This window comes from Chironomus tepperi, unplaced genomic scaffold (genome assembly GCF_022539635.2).
Source record: "Chironomus tepperi strain 1889 unplaced genomic scaffold, CSIRO-AGI_Ctep_v1 contig_73, whole genome shotgun sequence".
Lineage (NCBI taxonomy): Eukaryota > Metazoa > Arthropoda > Insecta > Diptera > Chironomidae > Chironomus > Chironomus tepperi.
In genome coordinates this window covers 1,661,937-1,681,685 of record NW_027226195.1, presented here as the reverse complement: position 1 = coordinate 1,681,685, position 19,749 = coordinate 1,661,937, and the positions used below count along the sequence as shown (strand labels likewise).

The 19,749-nt window shown below is 35.7% G+C and overlaps 1 protein-coding gene across 1 annotated transcript in view; it reads right to left on the bottom strand.

Annotated features, from left to right (window-relative positions):
* Pdfr (Pigment-dispersing factor receptor) overlaps positions 1-19,749 on the bottom strand; it is a 37,063-nt gene that overhangs the window by 9,490 nt on the left and 7,824 nt on the right. Inside the window, exons 2-4 of the mRNA XM_070653730.1 lie at positions 12,833-13,166; positions 11,725-11,829; positions 873-1,018 (exon numbers count right to left, since the gene is read on the bottom strand). Coding sequence (XP_070509831.1) covers positions 873-1,018; positions 11,725-11,829; positions 12,833-12,974 — 393 coding nt within the window. The 5' untranslated portion in view covers positions 12,975-13,166. The remainder of the gene's footprint in view (positions 1-872; positions 1,019-11,724; positions 11,830-12,832; positions 13,167-19,749) is intronic.

Here is a 19,749-nt window from a genome sequence, read left to right as displayed (position 1 = left end):
ATGCTCTCGCATGCTGTACGTTGAAGTAGGATTTAATTGAGTTTAGTTGGATTTTTAGATGTTCGATGCAGTGGTGGACAAACTTTTTTGAGGCATGACACACCTTTGTGGTAAACCGACCGAAATCACATGAACTATTTCCAAAAAGATCGATGACGCACAGTTTTGGCACCACTGTGTTAGCGCAATGGTGGACAATCCTTGTACCACGACACAAGGATAAGATATGAATAACCTCATGGGTTGATATCTTCGGTGGTAGTGGTACGGTAAGGTACGACATAGTTACATCAATGGTTCGGTATAATGGTACACTTGGTATGGCATTGAACCTGGTATGTCATTGAACTTGGTATGGCATGGTATAACTGGTATGGCTCGGTACATCTATTAGACTCGGTATGACACCATACCGTACCACATGCTCAGCATTGGTACACCATTGGTACAGATATACCACTTGCGAGATCAGCTGTACCATTGTACCGTATCAGTGGTGAATAAATACTATGCCATACCGTACCACAACCGGGATAAATCAGTTTCTTACAGATTATTCACGTCACACCAGAGTGCCGTGGTACGCAAGCTGTCCACCACTGCATCTTCCACATATCGTGAAATTCTTCTCGATTCGAGGCATGCGGTGGTCTGAACCGTTTCACAAAAAGGTTGATCACCACTGATTTAGAACAATTTGTAGGAATTTACATCCTGAATCTAGATTCCTAGAAATTCACACTCAGTCTAGAATTCCATCGTCCTTGAGCAAGATTTTTTCACCATTTCTACGCAGTATGCCTTCCAAAGCACTTACACGATTATCTCGCATTGACACATCTGCATATATATTTTGCTAAACAGTTCCTTACCTCTCTATCTTCACCCATTTTCGTAATGAGCTCTAAAATTTCTGGTAAATAACATGGTGTATAATTTGTCCATCCTCGTCCATTTTCAGCTGTACCTGGTTTTCCTTCCCATTTTCCCTCATTGCTACATCGACGCTCGGCAAATTCTGTGAATAAAAACATGAAAAAAGGTCAATGAATTTTTATGAATATAGTTGCGATTTATATTATAGTGTAATTTGAGTAGCTGAATGATTTTGTAATCGATTTAAGAATCATGTGCTCAATATTGTGTACATATTGTGCATTTTTTCTGCATGATAAAGAAGCATCTGCTGATATCCACAAATAGAAAATTTATGTAATTGAAATTTTTTTTATATTCTTTCATCGTGCATCTCAAATATCTCCTTTGGATTGTTATGTTTGAGTAGCTGTAGCTTCTATCTGATTGCTATGAATATCTAGATATGCATAAATTGTGAAGTCCATTGCTTACAGGCAAAAAAACGTATAAATTTCATCAAAGTTAAATCAGATTCTGGTTTTTTTTGTATAAATATTTATTATATGGATGTTCTTGGATATTGCAATTGTTATGCATATATTGAATTAAGGGGTAACTTTAGAGATTTATGGAGTTTTATATGTAAATAAAATTGTTTTTCTCAATGGATGGACAATTTTGTTGGATTCTTTAGAGCAGGGTATGCAACTGCGTGGCAAGTCTTGGTGGTAAACTTAACAGGCATAGAGACCGCTTTAGGTACCGTAATGGAATTTCTGTACCATGAAAGCTTGCTTTTTGCCTGATAAGGTAAGCTTTGAACAAAAATAGTGCCCGCAGCACACATGTTGCCCACCACTGCTTTAGAGTTTACAGGTTAAATCACAAATCCTTCTTAACTACATCCCAGTCAAGTACTAAAGATTCCACATTCCTTGAATACCGTATTTATTTTTGAACATTTCACAGGAAAAACTTGTACGCTCATTCACACTGCTTAAAATTAAAATAATTTTTTTCGCTGGCTCTTGTGAAATCACAAAATCAAAGCAAAAAACCGATTAAAATTGACATGCATCTACTTTGTTAAGTACTTTAAGATTCCAAACAAATTTAAATCGGTTCTTTGCGAACTGGCCGAACTCAATTTGGTCAGACCCCAAATCTTACTACACAATTGCAGTGCTGGACAACTTTTTTATGCCTCGGCACACATTAGTGGTAAAAAACGAAAACGCACACGACTTGCAATTAATGACATTTCCAAAAAAACTACAGCAGCACACTAGTGTACCGCGACACACAAGTTCCCCACCACTGCACTAGTACATCAAGCAACGTAAGCACTGCCATAATTACTACAACCTTAATTACAATTAACATCTTTCCAAGCTAGTTAAATTAATAAACTTTAACAAGCTTTCATTATCTACTTTGTCTACACATCATTAAATTCACTCAAAGAGTCCTTCTTGGCAACATCATTCTACATCATCCTATTATCATTCGCAATAGTCTGCAGTTGAAGATTCTCATACAAATGAATTACTTCACATTATCTGATAAACATTAATATTTATAATGCAGGAAACAAATATTCCACATATTATACTTTTAGTCTAAAATATAAATATTTTCTTTGGCTTTAAACAAAATCCCTCCTTTGAGGATGAAACAAACGAGAAAAGCAAAAACTACAATATTAAGAGAGATTTTCAGCAAGTGAAATTTACATGCTGTAAGGATTAAATCAAAAAAACCCAAAAACGAGCTGTTTAGCAACAGAGGATTGAAGAGGAAGGGACGAAGTGGTGGAAGTAAGGGTTGAGGTCTGAGTAAATTGAAGCTCTAATCGGATTGTTGATCTAACAGAAAAATTAGGGTTTGTTCACAGTTGCAGGTCTACAGCTTTGGAAGAACTAAAAATACAGTCCGAACTACAGGACTGCAGCATCTAAAATGCTGGAGATGCAGACATGCAATTATTGACCAAGCACTATGACAAAATTTTAATCCCGAATAATTACCCCAAGTGGGACTCGACACAGAATTGTATTCTTGGAATTAAGCTGTTGATAGACTCAATGTAGCACTTTGTATCGACAATTGGCAAAGGACAACCAGCAATAGAGTCAGTTTTTGACGTCAACTGAGAGAGTGGATCGCAGTTGATCTGTACGGTCAGCAAAGTAAGTTGGTAAGTTAAGACTGAGACTCGAACCCACTCTTACGATTTCCAGTTGCATGCTTCTACCACTGAGCTATCGGTGGTTATTCGAATATGTGGCAAAGTGCCATTCATAAATTATACATTTTCTGTATCCCCCTTACTACTTCACTCCTAATGCCATACCGTTGATAGGTCATTACAAGACCTTCCATTTCAACACGTCCTAAATATAAAGTTTCTTCCTGTAGTATTCTCACTACATCCCTGAACAAGCAAACCTCAAGAAACCACAGAAACAAATGAGAATTCTCCTATATCCTCAAACACACAGCACAGCATGCACAACATCCACAAAGTTAATATTTTTCAAGCACCAAATCGATACTTGTATAAGCAGTGAGATTCCCCACGTATCAATTACATGCCATCTCTTCAGAAAATGAAACGTTCTTGCTCTTGAACGCCGCAAGCTGAAGGAAGCAAAAGAAAGAAATTGTCGATAATTTTCATTCCTTTCAACTTTGTGTTCTTTTCATTGCAAAATCACAGCAGTCATCACTTTTATGCTGCTTATCTTATAGCATTTTGCTTCCCTTCTCTTTTAATATTATTATTGTTATGTAAAGTTGCTGTCGATGAGCGTTTAAGCAGCAATGAATGTGGATAAAAACTGAATAGTTAAGCAATTTTCTTGTTCAAGATCATTTTCATTCAATTCGTCCATGAAATAGAAGCGTTTTGTTACAGCTGGAATAGATTATTGACCTTCATCACGTTGGAATATTTTATGCAGTTTTTTATGAATGTGGTAAAATTATCTTTAAAAATTGTTGCTGATGCACTTGGGAGGATGTTTAAATGAATTTGATGTAAAGTTGCAGTTATGGTTTGAGATTAAGGGTTCTGATTGGGTGTTGTGGTGATTTGTTGCTTTGGTGTCTGGTGTAGAATAGAATATTGGGTACCGAACCATATGTAGGCGAAATTGCCAGTGCGAAGGTAGAGTCTGTGTGGTCGAGTGGTTATTGAATGGGTTTTTAGGTCTCTCTTAGAAGAAATAAGTTCGATTCCTACTGAGGAAGTTGATTCGATTCCCTCTAAGGAAGTGGATTCAATTCCTACTATAAAAACTGGTTTAATTCCCAAGGAAATAAGTTCGATTCCCATTTTGGAAGTGGAGAATAGATTCTCATTAAGGAATTGAGTTCGATTCCTACCATAGGTAGGATGCAAGCTCTCTAATATCATAAGTCGGTTAATTGATTCAAAATCCCGGCTTAAGACTAGCGACACTCTGGCATGCATGCACCATGGTGCCGAATTTAAACCGAATCTGGAACCAAGTCCTCAAAATGCCGGCCTGGTGTCGGATTATCGATCGAATAACACCCGACATGTGCTATTCGGGAAGTGACCGTTCCCTTATTTCTGTATAGAATAACCCCCAAACCCCTCTTTTTCCTGAATGTAACAAATGAAACTGACTTCAAGTCCTTCAACAAGACTTCATGTGACTCCAACTGCATTCCCTGCTTAAAACATTCCACAACATCCTTTCAAAACCTCAGTATGATTTCTGTACATCTTTAAATGCCACTGAATATAAAAATCTCATGTCCCTTTGAGATATTCTTCGTGTTTTGTTTTCCTTTTCCAGTTCCTCTTCCTGTTTTCCTTTTGTTGGTATTTTGCTCATCTTGTTCTGTCATTCACCAACATTTTTTCTTCTTTATTCATTTCATTGCTATTTTATGTTAGTAAGCTGAGCATTGGGAAATATGGTAAGTTACAGTTGAAAATTTTATGAGTAAATGGTATGTTTGGAATGTAATGCATTTATGAATATTTTACATACATAAATGTGAATTGATTTGTTTACAAACATTCCTAAATATTTGATGCTGCAGGATGTTGCATTGATTGTATTGATGTCCAAAAGTCGACAGGACATTGGAATGGTGTCAGACTCAGTAAAATTCCATTCCATACAGGAAAAAGGCAATGCCTCCATTTCTATTATCTGTAACAGTGGTGGGCAACATGTGTGCCGTGGCACAGCAGTGTGTCTTCAAAATGTCATGAACCGTATGCATTATGCGGATTCTGTCTCGAGTTACCCTTAAGAATACCGGGAAAAATAAAAGTTGCCCACCACTGATCTACACAATACTTTAAAAAATAGGTGAGCACACAGAATTCATGCTTCTGAGTCTGACAAATGTATTAAAAATAATGATGCGTAAATTACAAAACCAAAAAATGTATTTACATAGAAAACAATTGACATTTTAGATTTGAGATAATCCGACACATATGCCGCAATTCGACTGTATAAAAACAGATTTTTGATGTATTTTTTAAAATTGGAATAATTATGTTATGAACAGAAGTAAAGCCTGAAACATACACGTATATATTTAAAAAAGCTAAAGTGTGTTGATAGCTTAGTTGACAAGATGTGGGTCAGGAAAGTTGATGTTGAATTTGAACTCTAGTGTTCAAATCTCTCGATGAAGTCAGCTTTAGGCTTCATCTGAGGAAGGTCATGGATCGCAGTTGTTCTGTACGGCCAGGAAAGTAAGTAAGTGTTCAAATCCCACTAACCAACAGAGTGATTTTTCAAAAGTTTGGATACTTTAGTTTCATACCACGAAGGCACACCGAATTGAAAAGGCTTAAATCCCAACCACAAGCTATCTTGACTTTGGCTCGAAGGTGGATTTGATGAATTCTAGCCTCAAGCTACAGTCAAGTCAGCCTGAGACTGGATTTTCGATTTTATTTCTATCACGGCATGCTTTCCGGTTAGAAACAACAGTTTAAGATGTACAACACTAAGAATTGCGCAATATTAATTAATGGGAATGGTTCATAAATGATGTAGCAAAAAAGCTACGAGAGCTATGAAATTTATAATGTAAGAGCTCATTTGGTCACAGAAGGCCCGTTCCCCTCCTCAGAGTGTAGCCAGAAATTTTTTCTAGGAGATGCTCAGCCGTTATTTTTTTGAATTTTTTTTTAAAGGGCAAACAAAAAAATTTAAAATTATAAAAATACGTTAAAAAATAACCGGTTTTCCAATTCTCGGAAGGGGGCCCGTACCCTCAATGTTCCCCCTAGCCTCGCTCCTGCTCCTCTCATCCTGCATTTTCTCTGAGCTGAGTTAAAAAGAGACAATTATCATGTCACGTAATACATAAACAACCCCTTACCGCGTGAACCTTCTTTGTGCTCAGCAACAGAAAATTAAATTCTATGAAAATTGCTGAAACTTTTTTTTGAAATTTTAATTTGATGTCATGGGAAGCTAAGCATTATATAAATTTACATCTCAATAAATTCTTCCTAGAATCTTTAACACATTTAAGCTCCATAGCTGTTATGTAAAAATCAAACTTTTTTGTTCTCTTTTAGAATTCCAATTTTATCTCCTAAATAAGCCTTAATAATGTCTTTCCATATACTGTCGACTTTTTTTTTTGGTGCTGGAGACGTTGATTGAACGATATATGAGCTCTATTATTATCTAACAAAAGGAACGAACATTTTTTTCGCCCAAATATGTGTAAAAATAAATTTAGCTTGGGATTAAATATTCAGTGTTGAACACGTGTTTGAGATGAGACAGATGAGGAATAATCTATGATATATTGTAGTATCTTTATTTTTATCTCAAACTTTAACCTACACAAGAAGCGACGAAATGTTTAGAAAAAAAGGTTTGAATGAATATTTTGAGGAAATGACCTTTTAAACGGTCTATCTCATTATTTTTCTATAATTTTTTGTGAAAATGTACAGCTATAATAGATTGGAAGGTAGAATAATGTAGGTATGAGAGATATAAAGCACACAATAGATGCCTTTCTTTGGAAGATTGCTTTACATTAATTAACCATTTTAGAACTGATTTGAATTTAATGGTTGTTCATTAGTAGGGGTCAGGGGTCGTTCACTTATGTCGTTACGCTATTTAGGGTATGGTCGAGATTTTGTTACGCTTCGACCAATCTAAATTTTTCAACGGAGATTTTGTTTTTTCACGAAAAAATCATGAAAATTGAACCAAGTTTTTTCCAAAGGAAGATTAACCCCGAAACTCGCCATCCTCCTTCCTGAATACGTTTTGTTCAGCTTCAAAAGCTAAAACCAGCTTTTATTGATTAGACATGGGGATCTGAATCAGTGTCTTCAATTGATGCTACATAAATTGCATTACATTTGCATCATTTTCAAGTAGTCAGACTGTTTAAAAAAATTAATGTTAAGTCAAGCTTTTAGTAAATCATTATTAATCCAGTTTGACTAATAGACAACCTTGAAGGCATTCAGCATTGAAAAAATTATTACCCAATTTTGAAAAAGGCAATAAGTGCGACGTTAATAAAAGGAATTGGAAATCATTGGACAGAGACTTTGTAAAGACTAATCTAAAGCAGTAATTATAAGAGCACTAAAATTTCTCAATAATAAAATAAAAGTCCATTAGATGCTTTCTCAGTAATAACGTTTCTTGAGCAGCTGTTCATGACATTTGATGGGCATAGCTTTAAAGTTACAAAATTAAAGCAGTTTATCTTAAAGTCTTAAAAAGTCTGAGTTGTAAAACTTGATCAGTTGCGCTGTATAAAGTCCACGAATAACGATAAAAGGGTAAAGTGAACTGAACGTGTTCTGAATAAGAGTCTCATTGCAAAAGAGTGATTAACCACAACTTGCTATTCAAGGACAGATGTAAATCTTGGCATATTCAGGGTGGGGTGTTGTAAAGGGTCAACAACCGCCAAGGCTGCAGTCTTTTTGGACATTATACTTTTTGCCTGTCTATGCCTTTGACTTACTTACTTACTTCGCTGACCGAACAGATTACTTGTGATCCATGGCCTCCCTCAGATGTCGCCTATATGCAATGCTGTCTCTATCGACAGCTTCTTTCCTGGAGTTCTTGGGTCTACCACGAGCACTCTTACCAGTGGAGCTTCTTCGGGACTTCTAATAACGTGTCCAGCTCATCGAAGAGACTTGAAAATCAATTTTATGTATGCATCATTTATGAATATCCCCAACAATTTATAGAAGAGATCTGATTCCTCGTAATATCCTTCCCATTCAATCAAGATAGCCAGTAACTATAAGTGAATATTAAACAATTCATAACTAAATGCTTCCCGATGCAACCAAAAGCAATCGAACAACTTCCAAAGTTTGAATTCTTAATAAACAGCATTAATAGTCTCAAGTGTACCTTCGTTAAAGTGATGTTCTTTAATTCACTTAGGATTTATGTTGGATTTATGTTACTTTCCATTCTCGCATAATTTTTCTTATCACAACAGTTTTTCTGCAATTTTCCTTTTTTTGCCATTCCTTTCTTATAATGATAAGAATGAAAGTTTAATGAAGAGAAATGGAAGTCACAAAATGAATGCACTTTGTGCTTTTTTCCTTTTTTTGTGTCCATTCCTCGTGCTTTTCTTTTTTTCAATAATTAATGCTGCTGCAAAAAAAGAAAGAAAGTCGTTTTAATTAGAAGAACATCGCGAAAAAGCTAGAGATGAGATTCTCTTTCAAAATTCTCGATTTCTGTCGTTCAATTACGAAACATTTCAAGTGTTAAGTCAAAGAGTTCTTATTTTTAGCTTTTTGATGTTGTGCATCTTCTTGCTGTGCAATGTGAACAATTTTTTCATTAACGTTCTTACAACAATGTAGTTTTTGTGACATTCATTCCCGGAAAGCACCTGTGGGAAAATAGACAATGGCAGACAAAAAGACAGAAAGACAGAAGGACAGACAGAGCAAGTCCAATAAAAGCGTGTAAGAAATCCGGAAACAGGCAAGTGCTTCCTAACAGACAAAGAGCATGCCTTCATGTATCAGATAGACCACTACGGTACCTAAAAGCGGTATCTTTGCCTGTTAGGGGTTAAGTCGGTTTATTACCGAATTCGACATGGGAACTAGCGTCAAGTCGGCATGACGCCGTCTCTACATCACCTTTTCAACTTAAACTCTTCGGGATGAGTATGAGAATTTTAAGGATTGTAAAGGCTTTGAGGGAAACTTAACTTTGACCTACTTATCACCCCACCCACTCTATAGTTTCCCGAAGTCTCGATTTGGATAGACTTATGAGATCAAGGTCGAGACTGGGAGCGAAATCGAGGCTGTAAGAGAATACGCCGAAGTGATACTTATTTACTTACTTCCTTGGATCGAGCGCACAAGGGCCCATTGCCGCGCTTAGGGAATGTCTGAAGACAGTTCTAAACTTCGAAACCTTCTGCCAGTTCGAGATACTAAGCTCCGAAGTCATGGTCTGGACAAATTTCTTGGTCGCGATTGGGAAATCTTAGTCTCGAGAACCCTCTGGTCACTTCAAACTCACCCTCTCCCCACTGGTAACTTCTTGGTCAGGTGCGTAGACAGACATTTTTTTGAGAAAGGAAGAGAAGTATGGCAAAATTTTAGTGAGGGCTTTGGGACTTTTTCACCAAAACCCTAGCAAATTAAAGAATTTTCACCAATAAATAAGGAGAAATGAGTTTGACCTTCAAATCCCATTTGCTAGAATACGCCCCAGTTCCTTGAATTCCTGGTATTGCCAACACAGAAAAACCACAGTACACACAATGTACTAAAATATTTTCTGAACCATCAGACATCCAAATTTAGACCAATATACCCAGAAAAAATACAAAATGTTGTTAACTTGAAATGGAAATTTTCACACGCAATGTCTCGAGGGTACTTGATGTAATTCTATATCCAACAAAAAAATGTCAAATCAAATAATTCTCAAAACTATCTTTAATTTTGTATGCGATGATTTGCTCAATATGATAAGAAGGAAACTGTATTGAATAACTGATTAATTCCCATAACTCATCTGATAAGCGATGATTTAGGAATTCATTAATTTATGATAAGGAATTAGTTTTCCGTAGCAGCTGCTGAACTATTTTTAGGAGCGACAGTGAAAAATATATAACTTTATTTGAGCTATAAATCGATGAAAATTAAATTATGGTTTGATTAATGTGATATTTTTGGATTATTTCAAGCTGGATGTGATCCAATTTTATCATATTTTTAGTGACAAAGGAAGTCAGTTGGACATGGAACGAGAGAACAGCTGTGGAGGTGTGGTTAGAGTGTTGGCTTCCTACTTTCGGGTTCGAATCCTAAGAATGTCAAATCAGATCTAATTAAGCATAGTTATGCTGTTCTAGCCATGTAACTCAGTTAGTGTGAATCCGGAACTATACAAATTGTGATTGAGTTCATTACAGTGATAAACCTGGGGTACCCAAATTTTCGAACACGACAAGTTCTAGAGACAGGGACCAAGACAATAAGTGAATTTCAAGAAGTCGTAATTTCGACAATATCTTGAGACTAAGACCGGAACTGAGACTACAAAAGAATTACCAGAAACGGGATGGAGACCCGTCACATCAAGGGAATTTCCAGAAGTTTCTTTCTTCTCGAGACAAAGATCAAAAACAAGACCGAGACGAGACTACACAGAAATTTCTCGAAGCCTCGATCTCAACGTATTCTGTAAATCGAGTCCAGGACCAAAACCGAGACCGTGACTAGAAACTAAGACTACAAGGAAATTTCCAGAAGTCTCTACAAATCTCCAGACCAAAACCGAAATGTCTACCCGGATCTGCCATCAACATCCGATCTCTACAATCATTACACAAAGTGTTGCCAATATGACAAGGATTCGCACACACTGCTAACAACATTACAAACTAATAAATCCAATTTTCTCATTCGACATCACTCGAGAGTTCTACACATACCCAAACAATTTATCATCCTTAAAAAACTCAAAAATTCAATTTCAAAACTCGGTTGTAATAATATCCATAATTCTCTGGAAACTGACATTTAAACACAATAATAATTTGAAGATAATCGCTGTTCCATACACAAAAAAGTATGTTCAAAAAAATGTAATAGCGAAATTAATATCATGAGTACAATTTATTGCAGTGGTGGGCAACCTGTGTAATGTGGCACACTTGAAAATGTTTGGAAAATGCCATGAATTGTATGCAGGGTGCTGTTTTGGATGAGGCTTGTCACCAAGGTGTGCCATGAAAAATAAAAGGCTGCTTTTCAGAAATCCTGGCCCCGAACAAGTCCCGGAAGAATTTGGGACGGGACCGGTCGGAACCGGGCGAAATCGGTCGGAACCGGGCGAAATCGGTCGGAACCGGGCGAAATCGGTCGGAACCGGGCGGAATCGGTCGGAACCGGGCGGAATCGGTCGGAACCGGGCGGAATCGGTCGGAACCGGGCGGAATCGGTCGGAACCGGGCGGAATCGGTCGGAACCGGGCGGGATCGGTCGGAACCGGGCGGGCCCAGAACGGGACTTTCCCGGGAATTCCCGGTCCCAGTCCCGACATCGAGAAAGCATATTTCCCACCACTGATTTTATTGTAATAAATCTGTCATAATCATGCATCTTAACGTAGATAATACAGTTTATTGTACATTAATGTTGTTGACATATTAAACGTATAGACAGAATGTACATGCTGTTTTCATAGAAAAAACCATTTTTTTGATAAAAATAATTTATTATACAAGATAATCCAGATATATATTTAAGGATATACCTTTAGTATCTAATTTGTGCTGCACCATGACAGCAAGTAATTATAAATTATAACTTACTTGATGGATCCAATCCTCTTGCTGACGGACAGCGTAGTCGTGCTGTTTCGCCTGATTTTGTTGGGGGCCAACACAAGAAATTATCGTATGTCCAATTACAGTATACTGAAAATACATTAAAAAAGGATTAAATTTGGTAAAAAATTATCGCATACAGCATGTGCGGTTAAGCATCCATGCAACTCTATATGTTTAATCTATTTGATTTATTTTTCTCGAGACATGAATATTTTAAGGCATGATTATGGGGCGATTAAGTTACGATGTTTTGAAACGGAAAACAACATGAACTGTTTTCTCGGATTTACAAGCAGAGATGAGAGTTTATTGGCTGTAAAATATTGAAATTATTGTTATGATTGTCTGACAAGAGAGGGGGAGGAGGGTGTTGGGATAAAACACTTCCTTTGAAACGCAATTTTAAAATTTCCAGGGTTTTTGAGGAAAGACCCCCTCGAGAGCATGTTAGTGAATGTCAGAAGTCATTTCATAAGTGTCCCGAGAATCCTTATCATGTGGACCTAAATTTGCAAGTAAGAAAATCTAACCCGAGCTGTACAATGCAGCGAATCCAATTTTTCGCTGTAAAAATGGGTCGAAATCAGCCATCATACTGCTTTTAGTATGCAATAAACTAAGTAGGAGAGGGATTAGGAATTTGTTTGAAATACATAGAATGCAACATTTATGTAGGATTGGATAGGAAACATTGTCTTGTGGACAGAACACATTCTTCGTAGCCCTAATGAAGTTCCTATTAACAAAGTCTTTAAGTCTGATGGCAATAGAGCGCGAGGGGGGCAAAAGAACTGTTGGAAAGAGGCTGTTGATTCACTGTTGACAGATACAGCGTGACAAGAGCGTTCATGGAGTTGGTCTTTAAAGCCAGCGGAATTTGAATTTTTGTATCGAAAAACTATTAAATTGAAGAATTTTTGATAAACGGAGTGAAAGGAGAATAGTTCTCATGGATACACCTCTACAATGTGTTGCCCTAGCGACCACGTTGTGCTATTCAGGTAATATTCTCATATTCTACAGATATCACATGTAAACCGGTGGAAATCAAAATTCAATTCAAAATAAAACTTTTTAGACATTTACTCACTTGAATCAGCTGCATATAAAAAATCCTCAAATTTCGAGAAGCATGTCTCTGAAGTTATATTAATTGTTTGACTGTCTATGCTCATAGGCGTTGAGGATATTATTGTTGGGGTCATCATGGTTGTCGTCATTATTGTAGACATTTTTTTTGTGTTCCTTACTTCTTTTTTTGTTTTTATCGACTTTAATTTCCTTAGGCAATTATTTGTTTAAAAGGCATCGTGCATTAATTAATAACTTTTTATATTATCACAATTATTCAATAATTTTTTAGCTAATTATAACTTTTGGTATCAATTTTTCAATTCATGAATGTCATTGTCAAGCGTATTAATCTGAAAAATAAGACATAGTTCCGGTATGAGATTTATAGAATATCCGAAAATTCAAAACTTTATAAATCAATTTATGAGGAAAATTAAATTAAAGTGAATTAATTATTCACAGCAAATTTCAAGCTTTTGTTGCATAATGAGATCGAGCGGAATATTGAATTTATGCTGTATGAGCAACAGTTTTCCCCGACACTTCATTTTATATTCCGCAAGTATCGTATTCATTAATTAATTTCGTAACAAACTCCTTCGTCTGTGCAGTTTTTTTCCCACAACTTGAAGCACTTAAATGATAAATTTTAAGAATTATTTAGGTATTTAAGGTGGTTTAAGTGATGTGAAAAAGGAGAGGTGAAGTCGTTCGGTGATTGCAACACCTGACCCTGCAGTCATGGGTTCGAGAGTTGACAGAAGAAGCCTTTTTATTGTCCTTTTTTAAATCATGCTTAATATTAAACAACTACTGACTTTCTGGATGAAAAAAAATCTCGCAGTAGACCCTAGAACTTTCTTAGGCCCTTTTACTGAGTGAGCAACGATGCAAGAGTACAGAAAATTAAAAACAGGCAGAAGTGATCTAAAGGCAGATTTAGCTTTTGACGCACTTTAATTGCGGCATTAGGCAGTCGTTTACCTTCAACAAGTAAGAAGGTAGTAAGCATGTTGTCCAATAGGCACTCGTGCGCCTTCAATAAGGAAGAAGGTAGTAAGCATGTTGTCCAATAGGCACTCGTGCGCCTTCAATAAGGAAAGTAGGTAGTAATGATGTTGTTCAAATGCGGCTCTAGGACGGCTGTGCTCGTTCTTTGTAAGTTATAGACAGTAATGTCATCAAAAAATTGATTTTAATCCTTCTATGAATTTGGATGTTTACTGAGTGCAGAAAACTGGCGAACCTTCAATCGTTAAGCAATTATTAACTGCTAATAGTCTTAGTTCAGCTTTGGATCTCAATGATCTGACCCCCACCCTCTTAATCAAGCCCCTTACACCAGCGGGAATTGTTAGAAGTCCTGAATATTATGCAATTTTTCTCGCTCCATAAAATGTCTATTTTGTCTTTTGTCTCGAATTCCAATTTGAGATCTAAAGCTACCCTTTCACCTCCTTCCTCTTCCTAGCTATACCCTTGATCTCATGCATTTATTTTCAATGGCAACCAACTTGCTTAATTCTTCAAAAGAAAATCAATAAATCAATATCATATGATTTACATATTTCTCCTAAAAGCCAATATTAATTGCAACTAAGTGCTTCATCTTGACAGTCTGAACTCATTTATTTTCTGATATATTTTCTCAGATTTTCAAAATAAAATCAAATTAGATCACTTCAAAAAAAAGAAAATGTTTTTTCCACGAACATATATTCGATATTCTATCTGTAAATCTTGTTACGCTAAATTTAATCAATATCTGTTGCCATCCATATATATTTTGAACATACAAATTTTTACCAGCCGTGATTCATATAAACAATAGCACATGATGATTTTTTTTCCTGATATGAAAAAGAGACTCGTCTGATATTCAATGCGGGAGTAAGGCATAATAATGAAATCATCATATTTCAAATGCCGAAGTGGAAATAACAAGCAGTTTTTTTTTTGTGAGCTGCTTTAACAAACAAGATTCTTAAAAAATCTCGCATTGTATGTGCGGATGTAACCAAGGGAATGCTCATATGATATTAAATATTGAAAAATTATTTTCGATCTTTTTTTCTTCTTTTCGTTACTTTTGATTTTTTAGCGCATTTTTGAAATTTTTTTCAAAAAGGTAGCTTATTCAAGCACTTTGTTCGGCTGGGCATCGAGATCTCGAAAACCAGACATCGTAGAGAGCTCTGGTTTGTTTTATTAGCTCCGTACTGTTGTTTTATTGCGGGCAAATGCATTTAAAAGTTTCAAATCATAGCATAAATACTATAATTAACAATTTTTCATTTCGATAAACAAGAACAACAACACGTTTTTTCATTGTTTTACAGTGTTTTTCAATGTTCTTTGATGTTTTTACAGTGTTAACAGAACAAAGTTTGAATTTATCGTAACCGTTATGTGTTTTAAATTTTGAAAATCCGTTACATGACGAAATGCTTGAAAACCTAGTACGTTGACTTGGAATTTATTGGATCTTGTTTTTTAGATCAGGAAGTGACCTAATAATCAATTACTGATCGCTGGGACAAAAATGCGCTGAAGTCACTCGATAAGAACGAGTACTTTTGTAATTTTTTCTATAATTTATTATTCCAAAAATCATGAAAGCATTACGATTGTACGCATTATGCATCAATATAACATGATACCCTGACAGACAATGAGCATACTCAGCTAAATGAGCATGAAGGGCTCAGTCTTGTGATCTGAAGGCACTGTGATTAATAATCGATTGTGCCACATCATTAAGACCTACTTAGCACATTGGAATGACATAAGAATGTCATATGACCTGATATACCTCGCAATATCCAATTACAATTTGTGTGTGCAAGGCTTCGTAATGAAAATCTTCCAGATACCCAACATTTAAGACACATAATATGCCAAAACCGAAGAATTCCTGGATTGCATGTGTTGAAAAGGACGCTAGAGTCCTTAATATCCCGAACTGGTAGAAGGTTTCGAAGGATAGAGCTGTCTTCAGACATTCCCTACGCGCGGCAATGGGCCCTCGTGCGCCTCAGCCAAGGAAGTAAGTAAGTAATATGTCAAATACCTCAAAACTACATCCAGGGACTGAACTCAGAACTTTTGGCACGTATGGCTAATGCTCTACAATTTAAACCGCTGATGCCATTTCATTTGCTCAATTTTGTGGGGACACTCATTGTCTGTTCGGCGCATCTGTATTTTTAAACATAAAACATTAAGAAATCACTCAAAAATTCAATAATAAATTTGAAAGCACATCATCTTCTACATTCTGAATCGTTTATGTTGCAAGAGAGTCATATACGTATAGTTATGTACAGAATCCATATTCAAGCTGAATATAAAATAATTCGCTTCTCCAGACAATTCTGATGTCTTTGAACTTTATGGGAGAAATTATATTCCAATTATATTCAGAATTTTGGATGTTGTTGCTTAGTTCTGTAGCAAAATTTGTTGTTATGGCTTTAGCTGCTCAATTAGCACATTAATATAGTATTAGTAGATGATAATATGTTAGAAGTAGACATCGAGTGGACAATAACTTGGCATCAACTTATTATAATGTATTTTACTATACTCGGAAGCTGTGGGGTAGTAAAGCAAGTGCACAATTTCCTAACTCTATCCTCCACTCCATCCTCATCTCCCATTCCCTTCTTTCCTTTAAAAATTGAAGGGTTTGATCGAAATTACGTGCCTGCATAATTCGACGAACTATAAGCTTCAATACAAAACTACCTCAAATTGGCAGAAGTTATCGAAAGATAGAGCTGTCTACAGACGTTCTCTAAACGCGGTAATGGGCCCTGTGCACCCCAGCCATGGAAGTAAATAAGAAAGTCCAAAACCACAGGCCTACAACTCTTGGCTGAATCCTACAAAATATCCATTCGTGCAGTTAAAGACAAAATCAAGCACATTTTCATGCCACCCCAATATTCCAATTTCCCCCTACACCCCCCTAGGATGTATGCTAACAAGCATTGTCTTAAATGCAAATTAACGATAGAAACAGCATCAAATACTTGTAAATAATGCCTTTGATACTCTTCAATTGATACTCAAGCGTAACAGCATGGTTGTCAAGGTTTTACCACGTTGCATTAATAAAGGGTACCGTAGCGGATATCCGATAGCAAACAATGAAATTTACCGCAATATCTCGTTCAATACATTCATTACTAACACCTGCCTTTGAATATGCAATAGTTTACAACAGTCATTATAAAATTTATGGACAATTCAATAAGCACAGATATTGAATTTGAACATTTTAGTTGCTTCAAAATTGCCAATTGACCTAGAAAATTTATCGTCAAATGATTTAATGTGAAATGTGATAAACTAATTATACTATATGATTAGCAGTTTAGCTTATTATGGTATAATAAGATAAGGATATTGAGCAGCTAGTTATCGATGGATTATCTGTTGGTTTATGAATATTTGAATAGTTATGAAGAGTATTCTGAGAATGGATGAGGAGGAATGGAATACACCACAGTTTTTTTAGTAGGGCCCACTGGGCCGAGAGCGAGTGCTAATCCAGCTTACCTCTGATGTCGAAGTAGAACGATTGATTAATATTCTTGGTAAGACACCCTGGGGCAGGCGGATTGTTTATCAACGGGCGTAAAGAAGGGGTCAAGGTGGGATTGACATAATGCAGAGAGTGCTTATTTCTGGGGCTTATTTTTGGATCTGGGGAAATAGTATTCAAGGAAGATTTAGGAGGGGGTTGGGGGAACGTGTTTACTTCTAACGTCCAAATAGCATCATTTTCCATTGACTGATACTCTAAAGCAGAGGGCGAAGCCGAGCTTAGCTCGCTATAGTCGGCTAAGATCAGCTAAAGACGGCTTTAGCCGGCTAAAAAATTTCGTGAAATTTCGTTAGCTGGCTTTAGCTGGCTAAACTCCTCTTTAGCCGGCTAAAAGCGTAGCTAAAGCCGGCTAAAAAGAGAATTTTTGTCTTGTGAAGTTTAATGAAATTTCATACAAAAATTTCAATTTTTTTTTTTTAGCCGCATAAGTTCGAGTCTCAAATTTTTTTTTCTCTTCTTTTTTGCACTAAAAAATTTAAATTTATAATTTTTTGGTATTTAATAAGTAAATTTCAAGTATCTGAAGTGAATAATCATTCAAAATGGAAATAAATCCTTATGATTAGTTCACTACAATACTTTATTATCAGGAATTAAGTTAATAAATATAAAAAAGTTTAAAAAAAGTTCAAAATTCGAAAATTACAATTTTTTGCAGTATAATTTCATTTTACTATCAAAACAATGTACATGAAAAACAGAAAATATGTAACTCCTAACAGTTAAATTGAAGTTTAGCATTTTATATAGTAGTTCTTTATCTATAATTACAATTTTCTGTATTTCTCAACATATCTTTTGGAGAAAATAAAAATTTACTGCCAAAAATGTGAAATTTTAAACTTTTGGACATTAATTTAACATTCCTGAAGGATTTTGATATTAAAATATTATAATGAACTGATTAATTATTAATTTTTTTAGTTTTGAATGAGTTTTTACTTCAGAAACATGAAATTTATGAATTAAATACCAAAAAATAATAATTTTTCATGAATTTAAACTTTTTACCGAAAAAAAAGAAGAAAAAAACAAATATGAGTCTCGAACTTATGCAGCTAAAAAAGAAAAAGTTTGAAATTTTTGTATGAAATTCACAAGGCAAAAATTCTCTTTTTAGCCGGCTATAGCTGCGGTTTTAGCCGGCTAATATGCGTTTAGCCAGCTATAGCCAGCTAAAAGAAAACAACGAAATCCGTTAGCCGGCTAAAGCCAGCTAAGGTTTAGCCGAATTTTAGCTGGCTATAGCGAGCTAAACATGGGTCGGCTTCGCCCCTGCTCCAAAGTAGAATAACTTTACCCCTCCCCTGGAGGTCCAAGGAAGACGGCTTAGCTACATCTCCGTTACTGCTCATCCGTACTCAAAACCCGTACCTCTTAAAACTGTTGAAATATTCATAAATTAATCGATCCCAAGACAGATCAAACCACATCCCCATTAAATTTTAACTATTTCATGCTCCAACATTCTCTTCCTTCTCATGATTACCCATAGAAATTAAGACTCATTTCCCCTAAATTATCCAAATTAAATTTTATTAAATTTGCATCAAATTTGTAACCAAAAAAGAACTTCTTAAATTCTGCGAATAAATAAAATTAACAATTCCATTTTCACCATTCATCGACAAAATTCAGCTTCAAATTATTTACATCCATCTCATGAATGTACACATAATTAAATTCTCAAATGGAAAACTTGTGCTTGCTAAAAAAAAGTATTTAAATTTTAGCACGAATAAATTTTATAGTAGAAAAAAAATAACTTTTGGTGTTCGTAGTTTTAAATTTCTATTTTGTTGTTGTCCTTATACTAGAATGCTAACCCCACAAAGGAGGGGTTCTCAAAAGTTTTCTTACAGGTGTACAAAAGCAAATCACAAAAAGTTTCACATTTCTTGTGAATAAGTTTTCTTAGGAAATAAAATCTGTATTTATTGACAAAATTGAAAGGAACCAAAAGCGGAAAGACGGAATGAAAAAAGAAATGAAGCCTTGCAAAAAGGGGTGTCAAACTAATTTCCTAAAACGTACCCCATATCAGGTTTGAAACTCCTACTTTAGACGGTACCTAATTCCAACTACATAGTTGAACTTAACATTGAATTAATAATGCAAGGATACATCCAGGAATGAGGGTTCATTCTTCCTTTCCCTCCTTCTCCTCTCTCTTCCCTAACTTGGCAATCCAAATTGAAACTCCTAGAAGCGTACGTACTTACAATAATCCCGAATGACACAATATGCCGTTTTCGTCGTTTCAGACGTGACGATGCCATCGCGGTAACTTTTCGTCTTACTGTTGGCATAAAAAGGTTTAT